The sequence below is a fragment of the Onychostruthus taczanowskii genome, unplaced genomic scaffold (assembly GCF_017590055.1).
Source record: "Onychostruthus taczanowskii isolate IOZ18803 unplaced genomic scaffold, ASM1759005v1 scaffold24, whole genome shotgun sequence".
Lineage (NCBI taxonomy): Eukaryota > Metazoa > Chordata > Aves > Passeriformes > Passeridae > Onychostruthus > Onychostruthus taczanowskii.
Genome location: NW_024499684.1, coordinates 271,251 through 296,796, shown reverse-complemented (window position 1 = coordinate 296,796; position 25,546 = coordinate 271,251). Strand labels below are relative to the sequence as shown.

The 25,546-nt window shown below is 46.4% G+C and overlaps 1 protein-coding gene across 5 annotated transcripts; it reads right to left on the bottom strand.

Annotated features, from left to right (window-relative positions):
• Positions 1–309: 309 nt before the first annotated feature.
• On the bottom strand, positions 310–24,253 carry TSC22D2 (TSC22 domain family member 2). 5 transcript variants are annotated; one of them, XR_005952787.1, is made up of 5 exons: positions 21,764–24,253; positions 9,156–9,264; positions 3,373–5,407; positions 2,609–2,660; positions 1,767–1,855 (listed from the first exon to the last, which is right to left on the bottom strand). XR_005952787.1 is itself a non-coding variant. In XM_041405747.1 (4 exons), the coding sequence occupies exons 1-4, from the start codon at positions 23,716–23,718 to the stop codon at positions 1,634–1,636; spliced, it is 2,301 nt and encodes a 766-aa protein (XP_041261681.1). In that variant the 5' UTR covers positions 23,719–24,252; the 3' UTR covers positions 310–1,633. The 5 variants fall into 5 exon arrangements, 4 of the variants coding, with proteins under 4 accessions (XP_041261681.1, XP_041261682.1, XP_041261683.1 ...); XM_041405747.1 differs by lacking the exon at positions 3,373–5,407 and having other exon boundaries at positions 310–1,855; positions 9,193–9,264; positions 21,764–24,252; XM_041405749.1 differs by lacking the exon at positions 3,373–5,407 and having other exon boundaries at positions 1,718–1,855; positions 21,764–24,252.
• Positions 24,254–25,546: the final 1,293 nt, after the last annotated feature.

Here is a 25,546-nt window from a genome sequence, read left to right as displayed (position 1 = left end):
CTTAGACATAAACCTGAGCAGAGTTAGAGCTGCTACTGAAGCAGACATTCACAGCAGTGACTCAGCAGGCCCAGGTGTTTATTTAGAGCGATCAGTGCAAACCCAAACCCCTAAGGCAGCCACCGACAGCATCAGAAGATGCTTCTCCTAGAAGAGAAGAAACCAGCCTGCTGCAGGAGAAGTGGTAACCCTGGCACTGGTGTGTTACTGCCTCGCTGACACTGCATTTCTTCATTTTGTTCAGAAAAGAGCTACGGAATTTAATTATACTGCAACAACACCTACAGCCAAAAAATTCAACAAAACTGGTTTAATTTCAGAAAATGTGTTAAAATATATATATATATTTGTACATCAATTTGACACACTGCATTAGTTTACACAAATGATGGTCTTTTTTGAAACTGTATTTATGAAATGTACATTTTTAATTTAAATACTCAGTATACACTGCATTTAATCTGCATGTTGCATTTATTAAATACATTAAATCTGCAATGTAACAAAACGTTTTCTGCATACGAAATTCAAAACACCATTTTAAATGAACAAAAGATGGCTCACTTCATTTATTTGTTTTAACAACTAGTGCCTAGCACACTAGCTTAGCTCCACCAACACCAGCTGTTCTTTCTCTTTATTGACATTGTTCACAGACTAGTACATATTACACTAAGAGTGCTGGATAAAAACATGAGGTACGGAAGTGGTTCAAAGATTACAGGTCATGCAGATCATGCGAGACAGCAAAGAAAGTTGTGAATGAGAAAACACTAAATAAAAAATACATAAAGAATGTGCATTATAAAATAAAAAAAAAAAAACAAACAAAACAACAAAACAAAAAACCAACAACCAACTCAATTATACAGCTTTGCTTCTTTGGTTACAAAGTAGGTTGAACAATTTCACAGCTTTTTATTCCCACCCAAAAAACCAAACCAAAAACGAAATGTCAAAAAGCAGAGGAATCATGGCCCCCTTCTCTCTATTAAAAAGTAGAAACAGAAATGAGCAAAGTTTTCTTCATCAAAATAGCCCATCACTTATTTATTATATCACAAGGACTGGTGACTACCTGTACAGATGCACTATGGTCTTCATACTTACACTCTATACAAAATTTACATTCAAGCTGGATCTTTACTACCGTAAATAAATACCAAAGGTCAATTGCCATTAGTGTTAGAAATACGCCAGGATTCTTTGTTCAATTATTGCCTAGACATTGTATCTATTAACGCAATCCCATCTATCATTTTACCCATACAGACGTTTATTTAAAAAAAAAAAAATTCAAAAGTTCTGTGACATTGTTCATGTACATTATGAAAATAGCAGCCCTGTAATAAATAAAACAAATAAATGAAACTAACATAGGCAAATGTTACTTATATGGAAAGAACAGTGGCTCTGAAGAGGAATTGCTGCTCCTTAGCAGACAGCAAGGCTCAAAGCAAGCCGGAGCCGTGGGAACCTCGGAGAGCCACCCAAGCTGTGAGCGAGCTGGCTCGCGGCGCCGGGGCAGGACCCGGGCTGCAGGGGTGATTGTCTAATACTGAAAAGGCCAAACACACAGGAGAAGCAGGCTGCTGGCCCTGGGCCGGGAGCCAGCGGCACAGGACGGGCCGGCTCACGCCGAGGAGACGTTGGGCTGCGGCGGCTGCGCCTGCGAGCCGCTGCTGGCGGCCTGCTGGCTTGAGAGCTGCGACAGCTGATCGCTGTTGGAAAGGGATTTCAACAGTGCATTTTCTCGTTCAAGTAAAGAGTTTCTTTCAACTAATTCTTTTATTTGTTCCTTCAGAACTTCCACTTCTTCTCTCACTGCGTACATCAAATGGCTTTTCACTAGATCCTGCAAAGAACAAGTGGACAGTTGCACCACGGGAAAGAACAAGCTTCCTTCACCCCAGCCCCAGAACTTGCTGTTACTGCTTGCACTGCAGTAAGCCTGGGAAAAAAAGCACTCATCACCAAGAATTTATGAATAAATCAGCCCTTGAGCACAAACAGCCCAGCCCTTATGTGCAGAGGGCCTGATATGAAAAGCTTTGTCTCCAGCACTCCAGCCACTTCAGTTAGGTGGAAGCCAAGGAGAAGAATGACGCCCCAGCTGCCCAGAAGGAAAGCACCAGTTCTGATGCTGTGACCTGGTGTGGATCCGTGGTACACAGTCACTGAGGTGTGTGAGAATCAAATCAACAAGAAAGCTTTTACATCATCAGAAGAAAAATCCAACAGCTCTAACTGAGGCTGAGCAGCATGTTAAGAATGGCATACCTGACCCTTAGAAAAACTAGTAATGAACTTGGCTGGAGTAACAGACTGAAATATGTGCTCTATTTTCAGCACTCCTTCAAGTTCACTCATCTTGTTCCCAGCAATTTGTAAGAAAATTAACTGAAAAACACTTCTGGGCCAACACTAAAAGCAATAATGGTGTGTGGCCATTCATAGATGATACAGAAAATCTTTTTTTCAATTGATGCTCTCAGTCTGACCCACCTGTAGGGATATCACAGACTCACAGAAACAAAATACAGCAGGAAACTTATGTTCAGTAATGAACCACATTAATCCTATTAGAAATAACTTATATTTTACTTACCATTGCCTGTTCTATTTTGTTGTCAATGGCAACAACACTTGCACCAGACGCACTGTAAATACAATGAGAAAACTCTGTGAGTGTTATTGTATCACTCAGGTAAAAGCTGCACCCGCAGGACTCCTGGATCATGCTGTCACTGGAAGACTGAAGCATCACTGGATTCTTAGAGTCAAGAATCCAGTATACACTGACAGGGGGCTGTCCCATGCCCCCCCCACCCCCCCACCCCACCCAGATGCCCAGTGACCCACAAGAAACACTGCTCCTTCAGTTTATACCTTCTCATACTGGGCTTATGACACCCATAACCATAAAAATGCATTAGAATAAACACTGAATCAACTGCTTTGATTCCTGGCCTCATTTACCAGCTTGCTTCACTGAGGGAAACAAGAATTCATGGCATATTAATCGGATTCTTACCACTAGCATTATTTCTCCCAAACTGTTTTTATAAAGCAATGAAGAAGAAATCCTGTTTTAATACCTGTTCTCTGGACTCACTTGAGTCCAGGCTCCAGGTAAGGAGCTCCTGGTGCAGCACAGCCCCTGCAGCCTGTGGCAGCACCCAGCAGGAGGGCGAGGCATGACCAGAGCCCTGAGCCTGCGGCCACTGGCTCCCAGTCAGCTCTCCCTGGGTCTGTCTGACAGCTGATCAACACACAGCCGGGGGTCACAGCCAGGGCCAGGCTTGTTCCACAGGCACACTGGTGCAGGACATCCACCAGCACACCTGGGTGCACTGTGAGGATGTTACTTACTGTGCCAACGGGATCCCCAACTGGGATCTCTGGATCCTGCGTGACGGAAATGCAGCCGTCAGGGTCTGTTTCCAATTTAATAGCCAGGGTCTGTTTCCAAGTCCCACCAGCCAGTCCCTCGCAGCTCTGGAGTTGGGATTTTGGCAGGCCGGGGGTGTCCTGTTGCCCCCCAGACTCTGGTTTCTCCGTTCAGAGAGGAGCGTGGCTCTCCCCAGGGCACACAGGGCTGCAGCCAGCTCCCACCCCGGGTCTCAGGGGTCCCATTTCCCACCCAGCCCGCTCTGACACACACAGTAGCTCCTGGGCTGTGCCAGCCCACCAGTGAGTGCTGCTGATAACACTCCCAGCCACGGACATGGCTATCAGCAGTGTGCAGCCACGTCTAGTAGAGCTAGCATGGGGAAAATGCAAGGGTTGCAGTCATGCTGGAAAACTCGCCTCTCTGGAATTGTGCAACTCACCAAATCCAAGTGTTAAGAAAAAAATCACTTAAGGCTTTTTACAAAGAGGACGGCAATGTGCAGTACTTGTCACAGATGTGAAACATGGCTTAGCTCCTGAAGAGCGATACTGGCCAGAGAAGTTTTTTAAGGGCTCCCACAGAACTGTCAGCACTAAGGGCACCAGGTTTGCAGACCGGGGGAGTAACAGCCTCTATTTCTACCGAACCAATCTTGAAACCCAAATCGAAAACACTGAATATGCATTTCAGAAGGAAATTGTTCCAATCTCTTACTGTCTTCTAAGCCTCTTTTTCTACCTATCTATGGTAAACTCCTCAGAATAAAAGCTATTTATAACTCATGCCAAGGGAAGTATGCCTTTCTATGTCGAGTTAACATATATCAGACTCATCTGACTCTGCCAGAAGTATCCGTGTTCATGAACCACAAAATCCCCAAGATCCATGTCCTCTCACAGTCCTTCATGGATACCACTCTACAAGTCAGATGAGGCAGCTCTGAAGAAGTAACAACAAGAGGACAATTAAAGCAAACAGCACACTTGGCAGTGGGATCTACTTCCCCATCTCTGCACCACAAGTGTACAACTTCCGTCAATACCCATCTAGTCAAACTTGAGATCAGAAATTAGTTCTTCTAGTCCTGTTTCAGCTACTTTGTAGTGTGATTATTTAAAACAACAAATCCCACTACATGACTCTAAGGCATTCAAGCCTTCCCTCAGCCTCCCAAAGAGCTGACCTGCGTGACGTGCTGCAGAGGCACCTTTCCTGTGAGTACCTTGTGCTCTGAGCTCCCCTCTGCCTGTTGGGTGTAGGAGCTGTCCCTCCCTGCAGAGTGACTGGAAGGAGCCACTGCTTTACCACACACCCCTCACCTGACATGACACCAACAGTGCTGAAGGCTCTAGGCAGCTTTATACACTTCGTAACGTTCTTGCTGCCCTCAGCCCCAGAGCAGCTGTGCTAAGACTAAGATGCTGAGTCTGGATTCCAGCCCTGCTCCCTGTACACATCCTGGGTCCCAGCTTCAGCAGGCAGAGGCTGGCACCACGCAGACCCCTACTCACCCACCCACCCAGGAGAAGCTCCACACTGACACAGGGTGCCCCCGTTTGCCATCAGGATAAAATCAGCTGACTATAGTTCATGTCACTTTCTAAAAGCAGATGGGAATTAGATGTTACGGTAGCACAATTCCCACATGATTTTGTTCTTTATTCATCTGACAGTGCTCCCAACACCAAGCAGCTCCTGTGGGACATTCATGAGCAGAGCCCTCCAGTGACAGCTGCTCTCATGGGAAACTCCAAATGTGCTGCCAAATCTTAAAATTTTGTATATTTTTCTCAAATCCTAAATGCTTGACATCAAATTCCAGTTTGCACAAAAATATTTTATCCCATGGCTGCAGAATGACATTTATAAATACATTCCAGTCCTTATGAAAAGGCCAGGAAGAAACCCAAAATATCCCTTAAACAAGTCTTTTTGGATGACTGAATGGAGAGAGTCTGACACATTCTGTGAGTGCACCATCCACTGTAGAGCCAATGCCTCAACTGGCAAATCCTGGAATTAGAAGAGGAAAGGCACCATTTAGCTCTTGTAAAAAAGACCAATTGCTGATTGCTCCAAGAGTTACAGAAGTCTGACAGTTATTGTCAAAACTGCAAAAAAATCCACATCAAGTATAGGGCAGATGAAGGGGTGCATTTGGCATGTAATACTTGTTTTAACAGTTAAACCCCCATCCCACACTGAGCTTCTGCAGCCCATGAAGTGTCAAGCAGATACACTGAACACAGCACACTTCATCTTGACTTGGAGCTCCCAGTTAAGGTCATGCCCATGAAGGCTCTACCCAAAAAGATGTTATATTGGTACATCCAGTTCACACTGAAGGCCACAAGGTACACTGCAAAATTTACAGTCAGCAAAAACATCAAAGATGCCCTAAGCACAGTTTGTCATTCCCAGACACAGACAGTAAACCCAGTGTTTTCCTACCTTAAACACCAGGTAGACAAAACCCCCTCCTGTCAGAGAAATCTCATTTCGATGGTTTAAAAAAATCTCAGTGGCTTTTGCTTTACCTATTAAATTGTCTTTATCTCAACTGACAAGTTCTCTCACTTTTCCCATTCTGGGAGGAGGGGGAGCTGAGCGAGTGGCTGCATGGGGCCCTTTTTTGGCACCCAACATGGGCTTGGAAGGGTTTGAGGTAAGGACACATTTGACTGGGATGTTCTAGATTGAATGGACAGCTGTTCCTTCTGTGCAGCTATTGCTTGCCAGGGCTCGCCTGCCTGAGTCTGCTAGAGCCCATTGCTTGCTAGTGGCCACTCTTTGCTCTCAGTGCTGCCACACTGCTCTTATCACCTCACTGCTGTGCCTGGAACACTTGATAACAGCCACTAACTGCCATGTGCCTGGGCTGGCAGGTGCCCAGGGCAGTGCTGCCACACCGTGCTCTCAGTGCTGCCACACTGCTCTTATCACCTCACTGCTGTGCCTGGAACACTTGATAACAGCCACTAACTACCCCGGGCAGTGCTGCCACACCAGGCAGGCCAGAGCTCCAGCCCTGTGGTCATTTATTCCTTCCCCTCATTGTTTACTCATTTATGAGCTACTGTCTTACCACTGGTTGAGCTAGTCAGCCTATCCAGAGAAATCTTTTCTAGTCTTCAAAGAGTTAAGGTCTATTTAATTAGCCTCCATCCCATAAAGATATTTTATAATGATAGCACCCCAAGCAATCCAATCACCTATCCAGCCTGGAAAGAGGATCTGTGTGAGTACTGCAGACTTCCATTATTGCTCTTTGTCAAAGCCATGTGAGAATGTGTGACAACCTGAGGCAGTGAATTCACCACCTCAGGAGTTCCCACACACACTTCATGAGTTAATTTATGTTGTGAAGGTTTAATGCTTCACACATAAATGCAATGGAAACAGAAATCCTACTACTTTAAATTCAAGATTACCAATAATGTCTGTGCTTCAGGCAGACCCACCTAGAGCTGGTATGGCATCTTTACTGTGCAAAGACAAGCCAGGCCCAGAAGAGCAATCACCCAGCCTCATGTGAATATGCCAAGAAGCCACTTCTTATTCCCCTTCTTAAATCACACCAGTTGAAAAGACCAACAGGTGAGACTTGTGCCTTCAGCAACAGCCATGCGAGCACTGTGCATGAAAACACCCCTCTGTTCACTGGAGCAATTCAGCAATCTCTTGTTCTCTACTGCAGCATCATGTGTCTCCCTCCGCTGACTTCAGCGGGTCCCCAGAGACAGCTACTCACAGGGGAATAACCCATATTTGTTAGAAAAAATACTAGAATGACACAGAAAGATTTTCTGTTTATCCCAAAGTCTCCTAAGTCAAGCCCCTCAGGTTCACCAAGTACTTCTGAAAGAACTGCAAAACGTAATTAAGAGCTCGCTGCCAGAAGACTCATGGTCCTGGTGCTCTGCAGTGCGCCAACCCCCACATTCTGTGATGGGCAAACAAAGGCATTCTAAGGAAGTCACACAAGCTTATTGTTTTCACAGCAGCACATTTTCTTTCCCCAACCAGAGATGCCAGAAAGAAGCCCCACACCATGTTCTTGTTACAGCCCCTGCTGTGTCCTGCCCAGCTCCATCCTGCGAGGGCTCCCACCAGAAGCTGCACTGCTCGCTGATGGCCCTGGCCCTCCCTCCACCAGCTTTCACTGCAAGTTTACAGCTGACAGCTTCTCAGTTTCAGTCACCCAGTGAAGGAACTTAAAATCCAATAACTGGGGTATAAATGCAAAACCTGCAAAATCCTGTCAAAGACTTTGGAATTTGAATGGATTATAAGTTTAAAACATGCATCAATCCTGATGAATTGCATTCTATGTTGTCACAAATGCTTGTTTTTACCACAAAGAGTTCACTGGCAAAGATGCAAGGTTATTTTAAAGGCAACCATTTACATTCTTCTATCTGAATTTAATATTTTATATCCCACATTTCCAGCATTTGCTTCAGGCATTGTACATAAATATCAGATTTGTGAAGCTTCCATCTTAATTCATTATTTGATTTTAGGGTTTTTTGAATGAGCTTCCTCATCTTAAGACTTATTTTGAGGCATGAAAATAGAGAAACAGCTAAAGGCTAGACCACAAAGTGACCTTTTGGTCTACAAACCAAATGTGTATTCTAAGCCCTGAAGTTCGCTCCAGTGAAATAACAAAGTCCTTCAAACCTAAATACCAACTCTGTTCCATAAATACAGGGAAGTGGCATAATCCAGAGCTTAAAGCAAAAACACAAATTCGTCCAACTTACTGCTGAAAAAGGAAGATGTGCTTTGAAGCTGAGCTTAATGCCAGTACCCCAGCAACACAAAAAAATTTTTAAAGAAAGAGCAGAACACTTAGCATTACTTATAACCTTCATCACTGTGCATTATACAAACTGTTGCCAAGCAAACTTTAAAGGATTCAGCTGAGCTGTGCAAGTTGAGAAGCCTTTCAAGTCAAATACAGCCAGGACAGTGACGAAATGGTTATCAATACTTCAACAGCCAAACAAAATTTGCATTCTACACAGCTTGTTAAGCAGAAGTTTTGACAAGCCAGAGCAGCACAAGGCATTAAATCACATCATCACCAGGACTTTGACTTAATGCTGACAAAAAAAAATCCCTCAAAATCATTAAAGCACAGGAGAGAAACAGTTTGCAGCTACTGATGAATTAGTAATGCACCTCTCTCAAGTCCTATCCATGCCAGATAAGACTCTGTGGCACTTCACTGCAGTTTCTCACCATGAGTTCAATGCTAACTTTGGAGATTTGCTTTGTCCTTGTCACAGTTCACCTATGTTCCCCATCCAGCTTTACTTGAGCAGAATGAAAGTAAGCCAGAAAGCTTTTTTTTTCCTGGTTTAAAGATACAAATATCTTAACTTAGCCAAAATTGCGTTTAAACATAATATTTTCACGATGTGTTTTCTGATACTGGACTCAATGCCAAAAAAGTTTCCTCTTTTGGAAAAGGAAACTGTGAATATTTAGGCGAAGGTCGCCTAGGAGCTGACTAGCATTAAACTCTGAGCTTACACATCATGTATGATACATGCATAATGGAAGGAGGAAGAAAAAAAGTCATGTCATATTTTAAGAGTTTAGTTCCATGTTTCAGAACAAACACTTCACTTCCATGACCGCTTTCACCTCTTCAAACTGCAGAATCCCAGTATGGAGTTCTGAACACAGGCAGCAGTTGTGTGCAAACAAATACAATGAGAAACTTGCATAGAGCAAAGCAGTTCATGCATACCTCAGCATGTATGCATTCCATACTCAAGCATCCATACCTATCCCAGGTGGTCTTTGACTCGTGTAACTTGTTGAAATGGAACGCTTGGTAGAATGCAGTTGACGGATTCCTATGAGATCCAAGAATCAGACAGACACATTGAAAATGGGTACGTAATAAAAATACCAACTCTCTTAATTCAACCTGCATTACTAAGTGAATTAGCTGTCCAGACAGGTTAAACTAACGTTTGAAAGGCCCTACTGTTTCTATGGGTTTGCATTAAGGACACAAGAATCCAAAACAAAAGAGTAATTCTCCAGCCCTATGGATTTTCAGGCTACATCAAGCTGCTCCTGTACAAAGATGAGACTGTAAGGCCAACAATAAGACATCTCCCATCCTGCTGTCAACACTGTATAGTTTAGCTGACCACCACCCTAATGCCAAACATACCTAAACCCAAGAGACACCTTTCCCATTTTTGGTATGTCCCAGACTACCTCTGCACACAGTACCCAGTGTTTCCACCCTACTTAACCCCCTGCCTTATGCTCAAAACAGATGATTCCTCCAAGGGAAGTCAGAGCTCAATATGCCACATTCAAACTGCGACAGATCAAGTTACAAGTGAAAACCAGATCCAGCTAGAAATGGAAAATGGAACCTCTCAGCCACGTTCCCCTTTTCCGAGGTGCAAGAGGGCAAGGGCTGGTGGAGGCCCCTGGCCATGCTCTCCCAGAGAGCTCTCCCAGCCACAAGCCTCGTGTAGGGTTTCAGCAGTCCCTTGCTGAAAACCGTACACTGCGCCCACATTCCAGTGCCAGAGCCCTGGGGCAGCCTGAGCCTCCAGCCTCAGCCCCACCATGGCGACTACACTGACAGTGCAATTAGAAAATTTTACTTCTCCAAAGTCTCATCTGAACGTTCGTTGTAAACTAGATACTGGAAGCACACAGTTCTCTGCTGCCGCTGGCTGCAGCAGTGTTATACTGAAACTGAGAAACTCCCTTCTCATCCTCATGTGGGCAGAGCTATGCCAGCCCTAGAGACAAATGCAACAGTCTTGCTGAAAGACCTTCAGAAATGCAAGCAAGAGTTCAAATGCCTTTTAGAATCTGTTTTAAAACAAGAAGTTTATATCACATTGGAAGCACAGGTATCAATCCCTTGTCTAAGTTTATGGCAAGAATATTTCTAAAAACAACTGTCTTCAAGTTACTTAATTATTTCAACTGAAATACAATTACTGCATAATAAAAATTACATAAAGTAAAATAAAAACATCACAGAAGTAGCACCATAGGAAAACACTATCAGAAGTAATTCAATTCTCGTGGCAGGTGTATACAAAAAAATCTTGGTAGGATAGTGGTATTTGTGTATCAGCAGCGATCACAAGTGTCTGAGTTTAAAGTGTCTGTCATTCCTTTTCCCACCTTCAGCACTGTACTCTTAAAAAAAAAATAAATTCATGCAAGTCTGGAATTTAGCTTAAAACCTGTTACAGAAGTTGCTTGATCAAAACTGATAAACACCATCCTCCTATGTAGGTAACATCCACATTTTCCTAAGAAGCACTGCACACAACTCAACAAATAATTACAGGAAGAGCAACACAATAGCTAAAGGACATTTGTGTAACAGGACTTCACATGTGGAAAACAATTGGCATCTGCAGATCAAGAGAGCACTCCTTTGCTGAAAGCATGGTCCAGGCTCTTCTTTCTAACGCAGCTGTCAGGAGCATGTACAGGCCCTTCCTCGGAATGAGGCTGTTAATAGAAAGCCATTTAACTTCCAAGATAAATTTACTTGTGTTGCTACTGTTAGGTGTAAAAAGTGGTCTATAACCACACAGCATGTATTCCATATAGTCTGTTTTTATACTGATACTCTCTATGCTCTGTATTTGTGTACTGTAGTTGTGTATTAAGCAAGCGTCTGAAAAGATACGGAAAAATTTTCCTTATTAGATTCTCATTTGTAACTCCTTGATGAGAAATTGCTTTTGCATTACTTCAGACAAGTAAGAGAATCTTTTCTACTCCACAGCTATATATTTTTAAAATAATTAATGGGGGTGTGTGTACCTAAACAGGAAAAGCAAATCCACAGAGGCATCATGAATGATGCCTCACACGCAGATCTGAACTAATATGACTGAGTTTCAGACTGCTGAAGCATCTAGTTTAACCATAAGAAACAGTGAAAGGTTAGAGAACGACTAAAATGCCTTTCTGTTTGCAGAAACAACTGAGAAAACAGCTTACAGGAGCACTAAACCCAAGCTGCTGCTGCTGTACCACAGCTGGAGCCCCACAAATCCTCCTGACGCTGCCCCAAGTGAATGCAGGGACAGCCTGGAGCAGAAAAGCAGATTGCCTGTGTCTCCTCCCTGGCAGACTGCCAGGTCTGAGGTCAGGACTCAGACCGAGTCCTTGGCAGACTGATACAGAGGAACTGAGAGCCACACAGGACAAAAATGTCCCAGATGCTGACCCAGAGAAACAGCAAGCACCTTCCACAGAAGGTACTCCAGAACTTCTCTTCCTCCATCTCTGGTGAGAGACCAGGTATCCCCAAGGGTACATGGGATGAATTTCATTCCCACCTTAGTACACTTAAACATGCAAAGTGTATCTCAAGTGGCCAAAAATGCCTCTATGTCTCTCTAAACAAATCCTACAACACATACTGCATTTATGTCCTTTAAAAGCTCATGAATGCCAATATTCACAACTCACTCCCACGCTCTTATTTTTAAGAACAAGAGTTTTCATGCAACAGAAAATTTGGTCCAAGTTTAAAGAAGAACTTACTCAGTCCTCTGAATGCCCAGGACATCAAGCTGTTCCTTCGAAAGGGAAGCCTAGACCTCATGCCATGTCTCACATCACAGCTGGAAGTGTATCCTCCCACTGCCATTCATCAGGACAATATGCCAAATACAAACTTCATCCCTGAAGCCTCTGTTTGCTAGAAACCATGCCTGGGAAAGCTGGCACATCATCAAGTACACAGATAAATGCCTTTTGGTTCGAGTAATGGACTGGGTATCAGCCCGACGTACAGCGGCTGCCGCACAGATGCCTCTTTACCAGCTACCTCCTTGGAAAGAAATACTAACATCACTGTTCATGAACAAGCGTCAGCCTCCAAACTACTGACCAGCCTCAGAAATTGAGGGCAACAACAAGAACATACATAAAATAATACTTTTTTCCCCCAATAAAAAATTAACACCACCTCAGACATTTCTCTCTCAACCTCACTGAGTTATTTTCTTTACATTTGAGAATAGGAATGATGCAAAACATTCAAAAGGCCTAACAACCTGCCTTTGAAGAACATGAGAACAGCAGGTCAGACAATCCATGCTCAACACCTCTAAGGAAAACCAAAGAACAGAAGCACATATTCACAACCCAGACAGAAGCAAGCACACATGGGTGACCTCTACAGAAGCTCACTTCAGCCATAATTCCTTCTGAGAACAATTAACAGATCTCGTACAGAAGGCCACAGGAGATGTGACCATGTCATAAAATGAGTTGAGCTTTTAATGCCACCTTGTGTGACATTATTGTTGGTAACAAAAGGCTGTTTACTGGGGCACTGCAACGGGCACTGATTACAGCAGCTCTCAAAATTACATTTGGCAGGCTTCATCTGAGACCTGATGAGGGATTTGATGATCACTTGATCACAGTTTATCGAGAAACTCACAGCATAGTTTATGGCATTTGAGATTATGTTTACACTAGTAACAGAATTCCTTCTCTATCCTTCTTCTTTTAAAAGATGTTTTACTTTATTTTTAGCACCTTCCATTTAAAGCAGATGCAGCTTTGAATTAGCTTTCTTTCATAAGAACTCAATCTACAAAACAGTAACTGGAGCACAAAGCTCTGCAGGAGAAAACTAACAGGGACTAAATGTGGGGGAGTCAATGCAAAATTAAGAAAAATAACATCTCAAGCTCTGAAGTGGTATGTTTAATTGCATATTCTGTTCACGCAGTTCCTTAAAGCCATTATACTTGCTATACACACTCTAGAAGACCAGCTAGAATTCGGAGCTTTAACATTCAGTTTTAGGTGCATTCTAGCTACAGAAAAGAGGAAAGGCTGACTCAATGACCAACCCACATGACAGTTTTTGGGACAGTGGCTCTCAAATGTCACAATGGACTTAAAGGGGTTTCACATACTACTACAAAACAAAAATATTGTAATAGCATAGAGAAAGCACACTGCTTCACTGGATAAACCAAGAGCAGTAGCCCGAACTTCTTCACCTTGCTCTCAAAAGAAGATTTTGGCAAATAATTTCCTGCAGTGAATAGAAGTCTCTAAGGAGAAGGAACTGCAGACAACTGTCTCAAATACACAGAGTATGAAGTCTGGCAGAGGCGTTTCACTGATCCCTTGCCTGCTCTGTTGAAACACTGGCATCAACCTTCCCCTGCTCTGGGTGAGCTTGAGTATTTAAAAACAACACGAGGAATATTTTCCAAACCCTACCAAGGTTATCACTTGTTTTATAAAATTATGTGATTTTAATAAATAATACAAAAATAATAAATGTTTCATTATTAGCTGTACTGGGTCATAACCATACACTAATTCTGAAGGAGCTTTGCTTAAGAGTTCAAACAGTGAATTTCCAGTATGACTATTTAATACTAATCACAGAAAGAACACAACCTTCTAAGCACAATTTCCAGTATGACCATTTAATACTAATCACAGAAAGAACACAACAACCTTCTAAGCATCATCTTATTCCTGATTTCAAAAGCTGCAGCTCAAAACTCTGGAGTCCAGTTCTCTTGGGTGCCACAGATTGGTCCCCAAGGCTCAGGAGTGCTGCATACAGCTGTAATCACTACAGCTTTATGATTTCTAGGACCCAGTGATGACCCTTTCCATCCTCAGCACGCTGCCTTCCCACTTCCCGAATCCAGGCTCGGAGCACTGCTGTCCCACCCAAGGCTCTCCTGCTGTCCCAGACAGCACGGCCACAGGCACGGTAATTAACACACCACCTGCTAATGAAGCGCGGCTCTTCTGCGAAGGCTGTCAGTCAGGCTGAACTTCAATCACATCATACAAACTGTGTGAAGACTAATCTGAGACCTTCTGTTCTTAAATCAAAACATGTATAACAAGTGTAAGATTTTTTTGTACTAATGACTTGTCTTCTCACTGGATATAATCAACCTTCAGTTCCTGGAGGGAGGATACAGAACAAAGTAGTTCACATGATGCACAGCTTGGCTTCCAGGCAAAAAGTCAACAGCAGATCACATTTTCAGAGAGAAACTTATGGATTACAAGCTGATAACAGCAATGCAGAAAGTCTGCTTGATCTAGTCAGGGATTCTTGCCTCTACCAAGTAGCTTTCAAGAAAAGCCATAGGAAAAACTCACCAGTATTACCCACATTTGAATGAACTGAGAAAAGTTAAAAAAAAAACCAAAACCAAACAAAGTCTTATTGAAAATAACACCCATGGTCTCAACAAACACCGTGAACGCCACATGGAGTGGAACCCTTCAGAATCTACTGATACCTGCCAAAGAATATCATTATGCCATCATACTCTCCTGCAAATTACCTCATCCGAGAGAGCAAGCTCTGGGTGCTCCTACCCAGCACACCCGAATACACTGGTATACAGGAGGGAGCAAAACAATAAATTCAGCATTTCTGAAATATAAAGATCCACATTTGCTAGTACTGCGTTATAGATCCAAAAATCTGCAAAACCCCTCAAAAGTGTTGACTTTTATACAGCATGGCTGGTAAAGAAAAGGCATGTATTTGTACGTATGAACATGTTATTGAAGATGATCAGGCTCCTGCTGCCTGTGATGCCCACCAAATCTGATTTTCTCAAACACAGTGACCAAGGGAAAGCTGCCTGTGATTTCTGGTGAAAGTGGCCCTGCATAGTGGAACAGGGCTTGAATACTCATCCTCAAATAAAACTACACTAAAATGAGATTTTTTTTCTCCCACTAAGTTGCAGTGACAACACTTTCAGCTACTTCAGTCATCTATAAATACAAATGGCTCTTTTTTTTTTTGACAACAAAATATTCCAGTATATGTGGGGAGAAAATAATGAGTGGATAAAACAGCTTCAAGAAGACTCAGACAAATCCCACCTGTCCTACCCATGTGATAATGGTCAGGAATGCATGTATGAGCAAACGTTTCAAATTACACATTCAACTTTAAAAAAAGATATTAGATCCTAGGCCATGTATGGCACGTTTTTTTTACACAGTATATTATAAATCTGTCTGCCTTCCCACACCATTTACAAAGTCTCTACCACTCAAGTTTCAGGCCAGCCTGTACTGCCAGTGAGTGCTCGCCACTTGCTTTACAGAAAAAGTATTTTTAAAAATGCATTTGTAGGGTTGGTCAAGGTATTTACAGGCCTTGCACCCACCAAAGAGTGTTCTACGTAAGAGACATTCCCAGGAGCTCTCATCCACACCCCTACAAAAATAGCCAAAGTAACTTGGTGGAGAAGCAAGCAGCATTTTTTAACCCTCATTTCTGACCACCCCATCCTCTACTGGATATTAAATCTGCTTGAGACGGGCGCAAAAGCTTCAGATACCTCACTGAAAGCAGTATCTGTCTCCTATCTAATCTGTACTCCTCCCCTGCAAGCCCACACCCGTGCCACGCTCATCCCCTCCCAGACAAACGGGTCAGGACTCTGCCCTCCCTGCAGAGGGGGTGAACGCTACCCTGGGCTGCACAGGGCAAAGCCCAGAGGGTGCAGGGAGGGGATCCCTCCCTCGGCACGCTGAGGCCACACCTGCTGTGCCCAGACCCCCACTCCAGGCTGCACCACACAAACGCGCCAGCTGCCAGTGCCACTGACGGCTGACACCTCTCCAGGGCACCAATTAATATTTCTACCTTCCCTCTGCACTGACAAAACTACTCAAGCAGGCTGTCACAATCCAAATGCATCCTTCAAAGCTTCTAAGGGAGAACAGATAGACACATCTTGGACAAATTTTGCTTTGCTTGACAAAGGAAATTAAGACAAGCATATAGCTGTCCTTCATGTGGCCAAGTAATTCACCTGCCCTGCCTGAATGAAAATCGACTGTCCCATAAGGCAAAGATTTCCTGGCACTTAATACAACGTTCATGTTTATGAAGTGTGAAGTTTAAAGACTGAGTAATTTTCAAGAGGAATCAAAGTACAACCTCACTCTGCACTTCAAGTGACCTCCTATGTCTGGAGAATCTTCTCAGAAGACAGTGGCTTTAGCAGTTACTATAAATACTTCTATCTTTATACTTTGTCAAATATAGGAATAAAAGCAGACACCTGTGCCTGACAATCTAGATTTACTGAACAGAACCATCCAGATCTACTTTAGCAGGAGTTGTCTCACAGAAGTTTCTTAAGGAATCGTTGCTGACACCTAAAGCACAAACAAGGTTTGCACTTCTCCTGAGCAACAGAAACTGCTAATTGCTAGCTTTTAAGCAGGAAAATTAATATACAGCCTCAACATGCAAGAGGTGTATAACTCAAATATCTAGTAGAGTAACAGGGAGCAACTCCTTTTTACTATAGTGTCACCTGAAGTCATAAAAATTATCAGCAGCTCCTGTAAAAATGCAGCCTCGGAGAACTTTCAGCCCTTCTGATGTCTGAGAGCAGTTTGGTAGTCCTGCCTTTTCAAAACATCCAAATACTTCAATATTCAGCTTTTAACAAGAAGTTTAAAATAGCTTCCATAAAACATATGCTGTTATTTCTGTCATACAGACAGCACTCAGAAATCAGCTATGGAACATTTTCTATAGGAGATGAGGAAAAAACTAACCCCCAGCAGCTGATCAGAACACTCAGGAGTCTGAGGTACAGGGAACCTCTCCTGTCAGGGCTGGTCACTTCAGTCTTTGAAACAACCTGAACAGTATCACTGTGAATTTATTTCAGCTACTTTCCCCATTTCCTCCTTTTAAGAACTCTCTCATGTGAAACACTTGTACCTCGTTAATTTTAAGAATATATTGACTCCTCCTTAACAAAGGCATTTGAATGTTTAAACAGGGAAACAGTACTGTCAAACAAGCAGCCACAGTTTTGTTTAGCTATCTTGCACCACTCTAACTGCACAGCACAATAGGCTTTCTACCATGCAGAAACCCATGCAGTGCTGCAGTTACCTTTGGTAATTTTTGTTACAGAAAGTATAGCAAGCAGTGACCACAACCAACTGGAGTTTCTTTGCATCAACCATCGTTTGCTGCCATGAGCTGCAGAGGCCACCCCAGAAGTCCCAGCTCAGTTTTCAAGCTGTCTGTTAAACCAAAGGCTCTCCAGGCTCTGGACTGTCCAGGCTTCATTCCCACCTGCTTCCACACACACTAACAAACACAGGCCTTCAGCAGGAGAGCTCAAGTCTGCAGCTGCAGGAGAGCTCAAACCTCTACAAAGCTCATGAGCAAGGTGAAGAAAGGGCTAACACTGCGAACTAATGCAACTCAAGTATCATGTACTGGTAGGTACTTGCAGAAAACTTACTTTTTCTTTAGGAGCACAATAAAATATGCATCTAGGGCAATAGCTAAGTGACCCCATGCCCAGTTTTGTCCTTACATGATGAACATGGTCTCAGCAGCACAGGTCTCCCAGCAGTCAGTGCTCCATACACATAGGTGATTTAGCTGAGCTCGCAGCATGCTGCAGAGAGCCCTGCACAATCGGGTTCTCAACAGCTCAGCTGCCATAGCTGACAGCTCACAATTGCAGCCATTCATTAGTGTTCCTGGAATACAGCCGGAGCAGCTCAAGCCGGTCAGTTATCTCTGGAAAATGATCTATACTCTGCTCCTTTTCCAACAGCCCTAGTAATATTTTGCCCCAAAAGTCTGCCAAACATGTAGGAGGTTTGAACAAGCTTTCTCAGTAACATTCTTTTAACAGAAGCCACATATTTCTTTTCCCCCAAGAGCCAAAATAAAGTTATTAAGCCAGATGAAATATTCTGCTTGTCAATTACAAATTTGTGTATACATGGGCATAAGGGCAAGCAGAGAACCTGACACACACTGATAACAAAATCCTCTCAGGTGCTCTAACTGCCCTCCCTTCAAAATAATTAGTACTAGTGCTGAGGTCCAACAAAAGAAGAGTCAGAGCAATTTTGAGACTAGTTCTAATAATGTTTTTACACAATTGGTATTTTCCAGGCTCCCTGTTTGAGACAGCAGTACCCACATCTGCCTCAGTAACAGTACTAGTTCCTCCATCCTTTAATACTGCTGCAGTTTATTTTATTTGCAGCCACATTTAAAAAGGTGTTATGCTGTAAATATTTCATAACTTTCACACAATTTTTTTCTTTTTAAGAGCTTAGCAATTTGGACACATCAACTGAAATACTGGCTTTGCTTTTCAAGGAAGAAGTGACACACTGAAGGCTTTTTTCTTTTTCATTCTTTTGGACCACCTATCCACCCTTTCTTCGCCCCCAGACAAGATTTTCCAATTAATTGATTCTTCACTATTCATCAGATCAATGCAAGAAATCACAGGTTTTCATAGACTACTGTCAAAGTGTACTCGGCTATGGGAACAGGAAATTAAAAGTCTTTGGGCAATGGCTTGGAAGAAAGCAATCTATAAACATAGTTCTCTTTATATATCAGGCTAGATCACCTCCACCCCTAATAACCTTAGATGCTGTTTGATTTAAAACAGCAGACTATAACATAGGAGTAATACACAAAAATTTTTTTCAGAAATACATGAACTGATCAACTTTTTACATCATGTTTACTGCATTAATGACATGCTGCTTTCAAAGAATTTCCATCTTAACTATTTTACCTTTAAAAGAGTTCCTCTTCATATTCAGAATGGTGACTTTCCAGGTAAATCCAGGGTATTGAGAGCTATACAGTACTCCTTGATGAGTCACTGTTTTAGAAGATGACTACAGGAGAATGATCTACACAAGTCTGTGAAGCTTCAAGTACGTGCAAATATTGAAGTGTAACTGAAGGTGCCAGAAGAAACATAGATACCTGCCTCCACATTGAGCCCCCTTTCTGGAAATGTTACACATTAATAGTATGAAAGACAAAGAGAAAAATGCTTTCCACAGATTTATAGCTTCAATGACCACCAAGTAACCTCTCTGAACTGAGCTGTGAGCTAACTTCCTGGACCTGCCAGCACAAACCATGACTCATGATGTATCAGCTCCCTTTGTGCTTTAATAGCTTTATCAGTGTCAACCCCCAGCCTATTAATGACACTTGAAGGTCTTCATTAACTATTTCACCACCGATTCCAGTAGATAAGGCAGCTGGGCAAAGCCCATGGGAGTGGCAGCACAATTTAAATGGCTGGAAAGAGGAAAAAAGCAGGAGCAAGAATAGAACAGCAGACAAGCAGGAGACTATTGTACAATAAAGCCTTCTCAGAGAGTAAAGCAAATAAAAACCAAGAGGTAAAAGAGCCTTAACAAGCTGCTAGGTTTTCATTCTCACCTTTCTCTGTCTCAAGCTGGTGGAAGTCAGGCTACTGTTTGAGGGGAGCAAAGAATAAACTTTGATCCTACGTTATGTACGAGGTCTAGGTCGGTTTAAGGTGAGCTTTCATGGCTTACCAGAATCACCTTCCCTCTGGGAAAGACTCACACCAGACGCGTGCTCCTGGCTTTCTGACAACCAGCACAGGGCACAGTTTTATCACCCAGTGCAGAAGCTGACAAACGACACACAGGCCCTCCTTCCCTGATAACCAGACACTCGCTTCTCTACTGAACACCACAGCATGGCCTGCCAAAAAGAGCACACTGCTTTCAGACCCCATTGCCATTTCTTACTCATAGTTCAAAGTGTCTGAAAGAGTCTCTTTAGACATGAACACCATGTAAAGCACCACTGCAAGGTGGCAAGTACAAAGACTAAACTAGAAAATTAAGAATCACTGTTCTGTTAAGAGCACCAAGAACTGGCCCACTGGAGTGTCACACAAAGTTAGATGCCCCTAATTTGAAAAAGCAGGATAAGTTTTTCTCTATCTTTACACAGAAGTTATTCAGTTGTCACAGATAATCATGTTCATTACCACAATTTATATTAAGTATTACAAGCTATGGAAAACAAATGCAAAATGCATTCCTTTCTTTCTGATTCCTGAATCAACAGAATGATTAAACACCAGACAAATCATCTTCTCAAAAAACACTGAGCTATGAAAAGAACCCACCAGCTTGAAATCGAACCTTATTTGCACAAGGCAGTTTTTCAGCAGTCCTCTTAAGGTAGGCAAACTGTGTAGTAAATTTTAAACTTCTAGTCAGTCCTTTACCACTTTTTTCAAAACCAGCACAGGTCTCCAAACCACAGCTTTTCCTTGCAGAACAGCACAGCAGTTACTTTCTCAGACAGTGTCAGCCAACGCTCCAGCGAGCACAGGCCTGCATTAAACCTGCAGCCTGAACTCTCCAGACACCCACTTTGAGGTGCCCTCTCCATCCACTGCACCCCAGCTCCACAGACACAGCTGCTTCACTAAAACATGCTCCAATCAACACTGACTACATTATCTTAATGTCTGGTGCTGTCTCAAGGTGAGGGAAGCCTTACAGAGACATTCACCACAAGATCCGCTCATAATGGCCTAATGCCTGTTTTTAAAAACAAGTCACACACATGTATTCCCTTCCTCCAAACTCCAGCAATTCTGACAGTAGATGTTGGGACTTAAATTCAGTGCTCAAACACTGCTTGATTCTTCTTTCCCTCACAAGTCAACCAAGTGGTTTGGCCTTCAGAGCAGTCTGACGTGTCCATGGGAACAGCAGCCACACACCCACTGCCTCGCTCAGGCCCTCTCAGGAGTCTGCTCACACCACACTCCTCTGTCACAGTCATAGTTCCAAATTACTTTCCAATTAAAAAAAACTCACTGTAAGGTTGTACTTCCCACCGTGTCCGCATCTTTGCCCAAGTAGTGTCTGTTTTCTCAGCACAAAGGACCATTCTCTGCAGAGCTTTCCCTGCATACGGATTTGCACACAAATCCACATCCAAGTGCAAGTACTTTCCTTACTAACTGATATTATGACGTGTTAACTCCACGGCAGGGTACAAACCAAGAGTCTGTGTCAATATCCCTGAGATACCACCACACAGATTTAACACTGCAATACAGCGTTATTTTACCCAGCTGTCAATGAAGTGCTTTATATTGCATTCTGGAAAAATGAGAGAACAGCCCTTCTCACATCCTGAGCGCTACAGAAAGACAGCTTCCAGTCTTCTGATTTTGAAGAGGCAATGTTATTCATGCATTAAGCAGCTTTCAGGATACTTTGTACCCCATTTTGTGAGAAAAGTAATGGCACTCACACCCTGCAAAAAACAAGTAGAATTCACTACTGGCCTAAATACTTTGCTATGGTTTGCGCTCTTAAAATAAAAATATAGTCCAGGTGAACCTCAGCATGACTTTCTGAAAATACGAATTTACAAAAAACACTTGGCAATAACTTGAAAGTTGACTTTTTTCCCCCTAAAAATACAGTTCTTTTTTTATGGCATTATAAAATGATTCATACCTGTCTTCATCACCATCAACAGGAATGGATATGCCAAAAACAGAGCTGGCAAGACTGTTCATTGGAGTACTTGCAGGTAACTGAAGAGGATTTGCTAGAGTGTCTGGAATGGGAGGCTTCACAAGAGGTTTATTTTCAGCTATAAGAGAAAGTGGTGGCTGAGGTAGGGGCTCCGATTTTCTTCTAGTATCATCAATCTGGCCTACTAAGGACTGGGCCTGGGTCTGAAACTGTCCGAGGCTCGCCTGAGGCAGGCTGGCGGGTGCACCTTGCATCATCGAGTGTCCGACGTGCTGGGACTGGACCGTGCCAGTGCTTCTGCTGACAGAAGGGTGGCTCGTCAGCTGGGACTGGGCCAGCGTAACAGGGACGTTTGGCATAGCAGCAGAAGCGGTGGTGGACACGCTAGGCACACTTGTACCGGGCACAACCGCAGGCACGCTCTGAACTCCAGGGACCACAGCGTGGGGAGCGCCGGGCATTGCCGACACTTGACTGCTTCCCCCCATTGGATGCTGAGTCACAGATTTCTGTTGCACAACCCCCGTATGTCCAAGGCCTGGCTGCACCACACCTCCCGGCTGCGGGAGGGCAGGCTGACTCGCTTGTGCCTGGCCACTCTGCAACAACCCCGACCCCTGTCCGACTGCTTCGCTGGGCTGCGCTGACACCCCCATCACTGGCGCTCCCACAGGTGAGGGGTTCTGGCCCGTCACCTGCCCCACAGGAAGGCTGGAGGCCACAGTACTTGGAGCAGAGCTTGTAGCAGCCTGCTGAATAGCTCCTTGAGACTGCATTATTGTCATGTGCTGCATGTATTCAGCCTGCCCAGGAGGCTGCGTCGGCAGTAGATGCACTGGTGGAATCTGGGACTGAGAATAAGCAAATTGTTGAGGTTGAGTCACTGGTATGTTTGCCTGCTGCACCTGCTGCTGGGCCACAGGAATGCCTGACTGCCCTGCTGTCACATTTGGAGGTGCCATGCCTTTCCCGTTGGGTCCAGCCTGTGAAACACCCTGTGGATTTACCTGTGGTTGCTGCGGCACTATCATTTGCTGACTTGCTCCCGAAGCCCCAGAAAACACAGGCTGAGCAGTACTCTGAGGCACGGCCCCACCTACGGGCTGTTGCTGTTGCCCAATGACAAAATTAGGTTGCTGTAGAGAGGACTGGTTCATTTTCTCTGTCTGAAGCAGCTGTGACACAGCAGCCAGGGAGCTGTCAGCTATAGAATCGGGGCCATGGGCTGACGCTGGCACAGCCGAGATCACAACAGAACCTCCTGTGGCACCGAGGCCACTGTCCCTCTCCTGAGCAGCCTGTTCGAAGGTGCTGCTGTGCCTAATGCAATCTCCAGTCCTGCCCAGAACACCACCACCGTCTGAGTCCCGGTCATAGTACTCCATACACGTCCATCGGCCTCGCCTGTAGGGCTCCCCAGTACCGTGGTCCAGCTTGATCACCCTGAAGCGTGAGCTGCACGCAGCAGCCGCCGTCTGAGACATGGCCCCGGGGGCACTGGGTGCCGAAGGCCCTGTGGAGGGCAGGGCAGCCTGAGCACTGCTGCCCCCCCCCACAGCTGTGCCAGGAGCAACAGCTGGCAGGGGCACAGCCGAACTTTTGGGCACAGCCCCCCCGTTGGGGCCTGCAGCCATCCCAGGAGCGGCCACAGCCAGCTGCCCGTCCAAAAGGAGATTGGGAGAGACGCTGCTGGGAGTTTCGGCCTCGCCCACGTTGTTGAGAGTCTCTTCGGAGGAGCTCCGCTCACAGACGTCCTCGGGGCCGTAGTCGGTGGCTCGGGAAACATCAAAGATCTCAGAAGACACGTCCTCGGTGCGGGACTCATCCGGGTCATCCAGGCTCTCGGTGTCCTCGGTAATGCTGCTGGCCACCTGCGCCGTGGTCACGCTGGTGATCTGGAAGCAGCTCTTCTTCTTGGCCGGCATCTTGGACATGTTTCCTCCGCAGGAAGGGGTTCGGCCGGCCGCGGCGAGGCGAGCGGGGTGCTGGGGCGGGCTGTCACGGCGTGCCGGCCGGGCCCCGGGCGCTGCCGTACATCCTCCGGCGGCTTCCTGCGGCGGGCGGGGGGCGGCGGGGCTCCTCCTCTTCCTCCCTATCCGCAGCCCTCTTCCCGCGGCCGGGCCTCCTTCTCCTCCCTGCCGCCGCTCCGAGCGCCCCGCGGCTTCCTGCGGGCCGCAGCGGCGGGCCCGCGGCCCGCCCCGCGCGAGGGGCCCCGCGCTGGCCGGGCGAGGCCCGGGCGGCCCCGTGTCCCACCCCCCCCGCTGTCTCCGCGCTCTACCTGGAGACCAGCGCCAGGCGCATCCTGCTCGCAACCGGCCCGCGGGCTCGCCCCACGGGCAAACCCCCGCCGCGGGCGGGGTGCGGGCGCCGCGGCGGCCCGGGGAGCGGCGCTCGGCGGCCGCGGGCGGGCGGACCCGCTGCGCTGCACCGGCCCCGGAGCTCCCGGAGCGCGGTAGGGCCGCGGCTCCTCTCGCCCAAGATGGGGCTCAACTTGTGCGCTGCACCCTGGGAGCGACGTGGCCACGCCCCCGGCGGGTGACGTCACGGCCCGGCGCAAAGCAGCGCGGCGCGGCGCGGGGGTGGAGGGGGAGCGCGGCTCTGCGGGGGACAGTTGGGATATGGCGGCGCACGCCGAGATCCCCCCCTCCCCTCCGGGGGTTGGTCGCGCCCGGCCGCACGCAGCCCCGGCCGGCGGCGAGTGCGCGGCCCCGCCGGAGCGCTGGCGAACCCGAGAGAGCGCCCTCGTCGGGCGGGGCCGGGCAGTGCTCCCGCTGCGGTTGGAGCAGCGCCGGGGCCGGGAGCTGAGCCGGGGCCCTCAGCCGGGACACCGAGCGGGGGCACCGAGCCGGGGCACCACGGCGTCATTCCGGCTGGAACGGACCGCTGAGACCGAACTGTGCACCATGCCCACCTTGTCACCCAACCCCGAGCACTGGGTGCCACGTCCAGGCCTCCCTGGGACGCCTGCAGGGATGGGCACTCCAACCCTCCCTGGGCAGTGCCAAGGCCTGACCCCCTTTCCATGGGCAAATTCCTGCTGTGCCCACCCTGAGCTCCCTGGCCCAGCCAGAGGCCGTTCCCTCTGCTCCTGTCCCTGTTCCCAGGAGCAGAGCCCGACCCCCCGGCTGTCCCCTCCTGTGCAGAGCCACAAGGGCCCCCTGAGCCTCCTGTGCTCCAGGCTGAGCCCCTTCCCAGCTCCCTCAGCCTCTCCTGGGGCCCCATTCCCTTCCCAGCTCCGTTCCCTGCCCTGGATGCGCTCCAGCCCCTCCATGGCCTTCCTGGAGCGAGGGTCCGTGCTGGGCGCTGGCAGTGCCCCAGCAGGGCCAGCTCGGGGACAGTCCCACAGCGCGGGGACAGTCCCACAGCTCGGGGCACAGTCCCACAGCGCAGGGGACAGACCCACAGCGTGGGGGACAGTCCCACAGCGCGGGCACAGTCCCACAGAGCAGGGGACAGTCCCACAGCTCGGGGACAGTCCCACAGAGCAGGGGACAGTCCCACAGCGCGGGGCACAGTCCCACAGCTCGGGGGACAGTCCCACAGCTCGGGGCACAGTGCCACAGCTCAGGGCACAGTCCCACAGCTCGGGGCACAGTCCCACAGAGCAGGGGACAGACCCACAGCGTGGGGGACAGTCCCACAGCGCGGGCACAGTCCCACAGAGCAGGGGACAGTCCCACAGCTCGGGGCACAGTGCCACAGCTCGGGGACAGTGCCACAGCTCGGGCACAGTCCCACAGCTCGGGGCACAGTCCCCGCCTG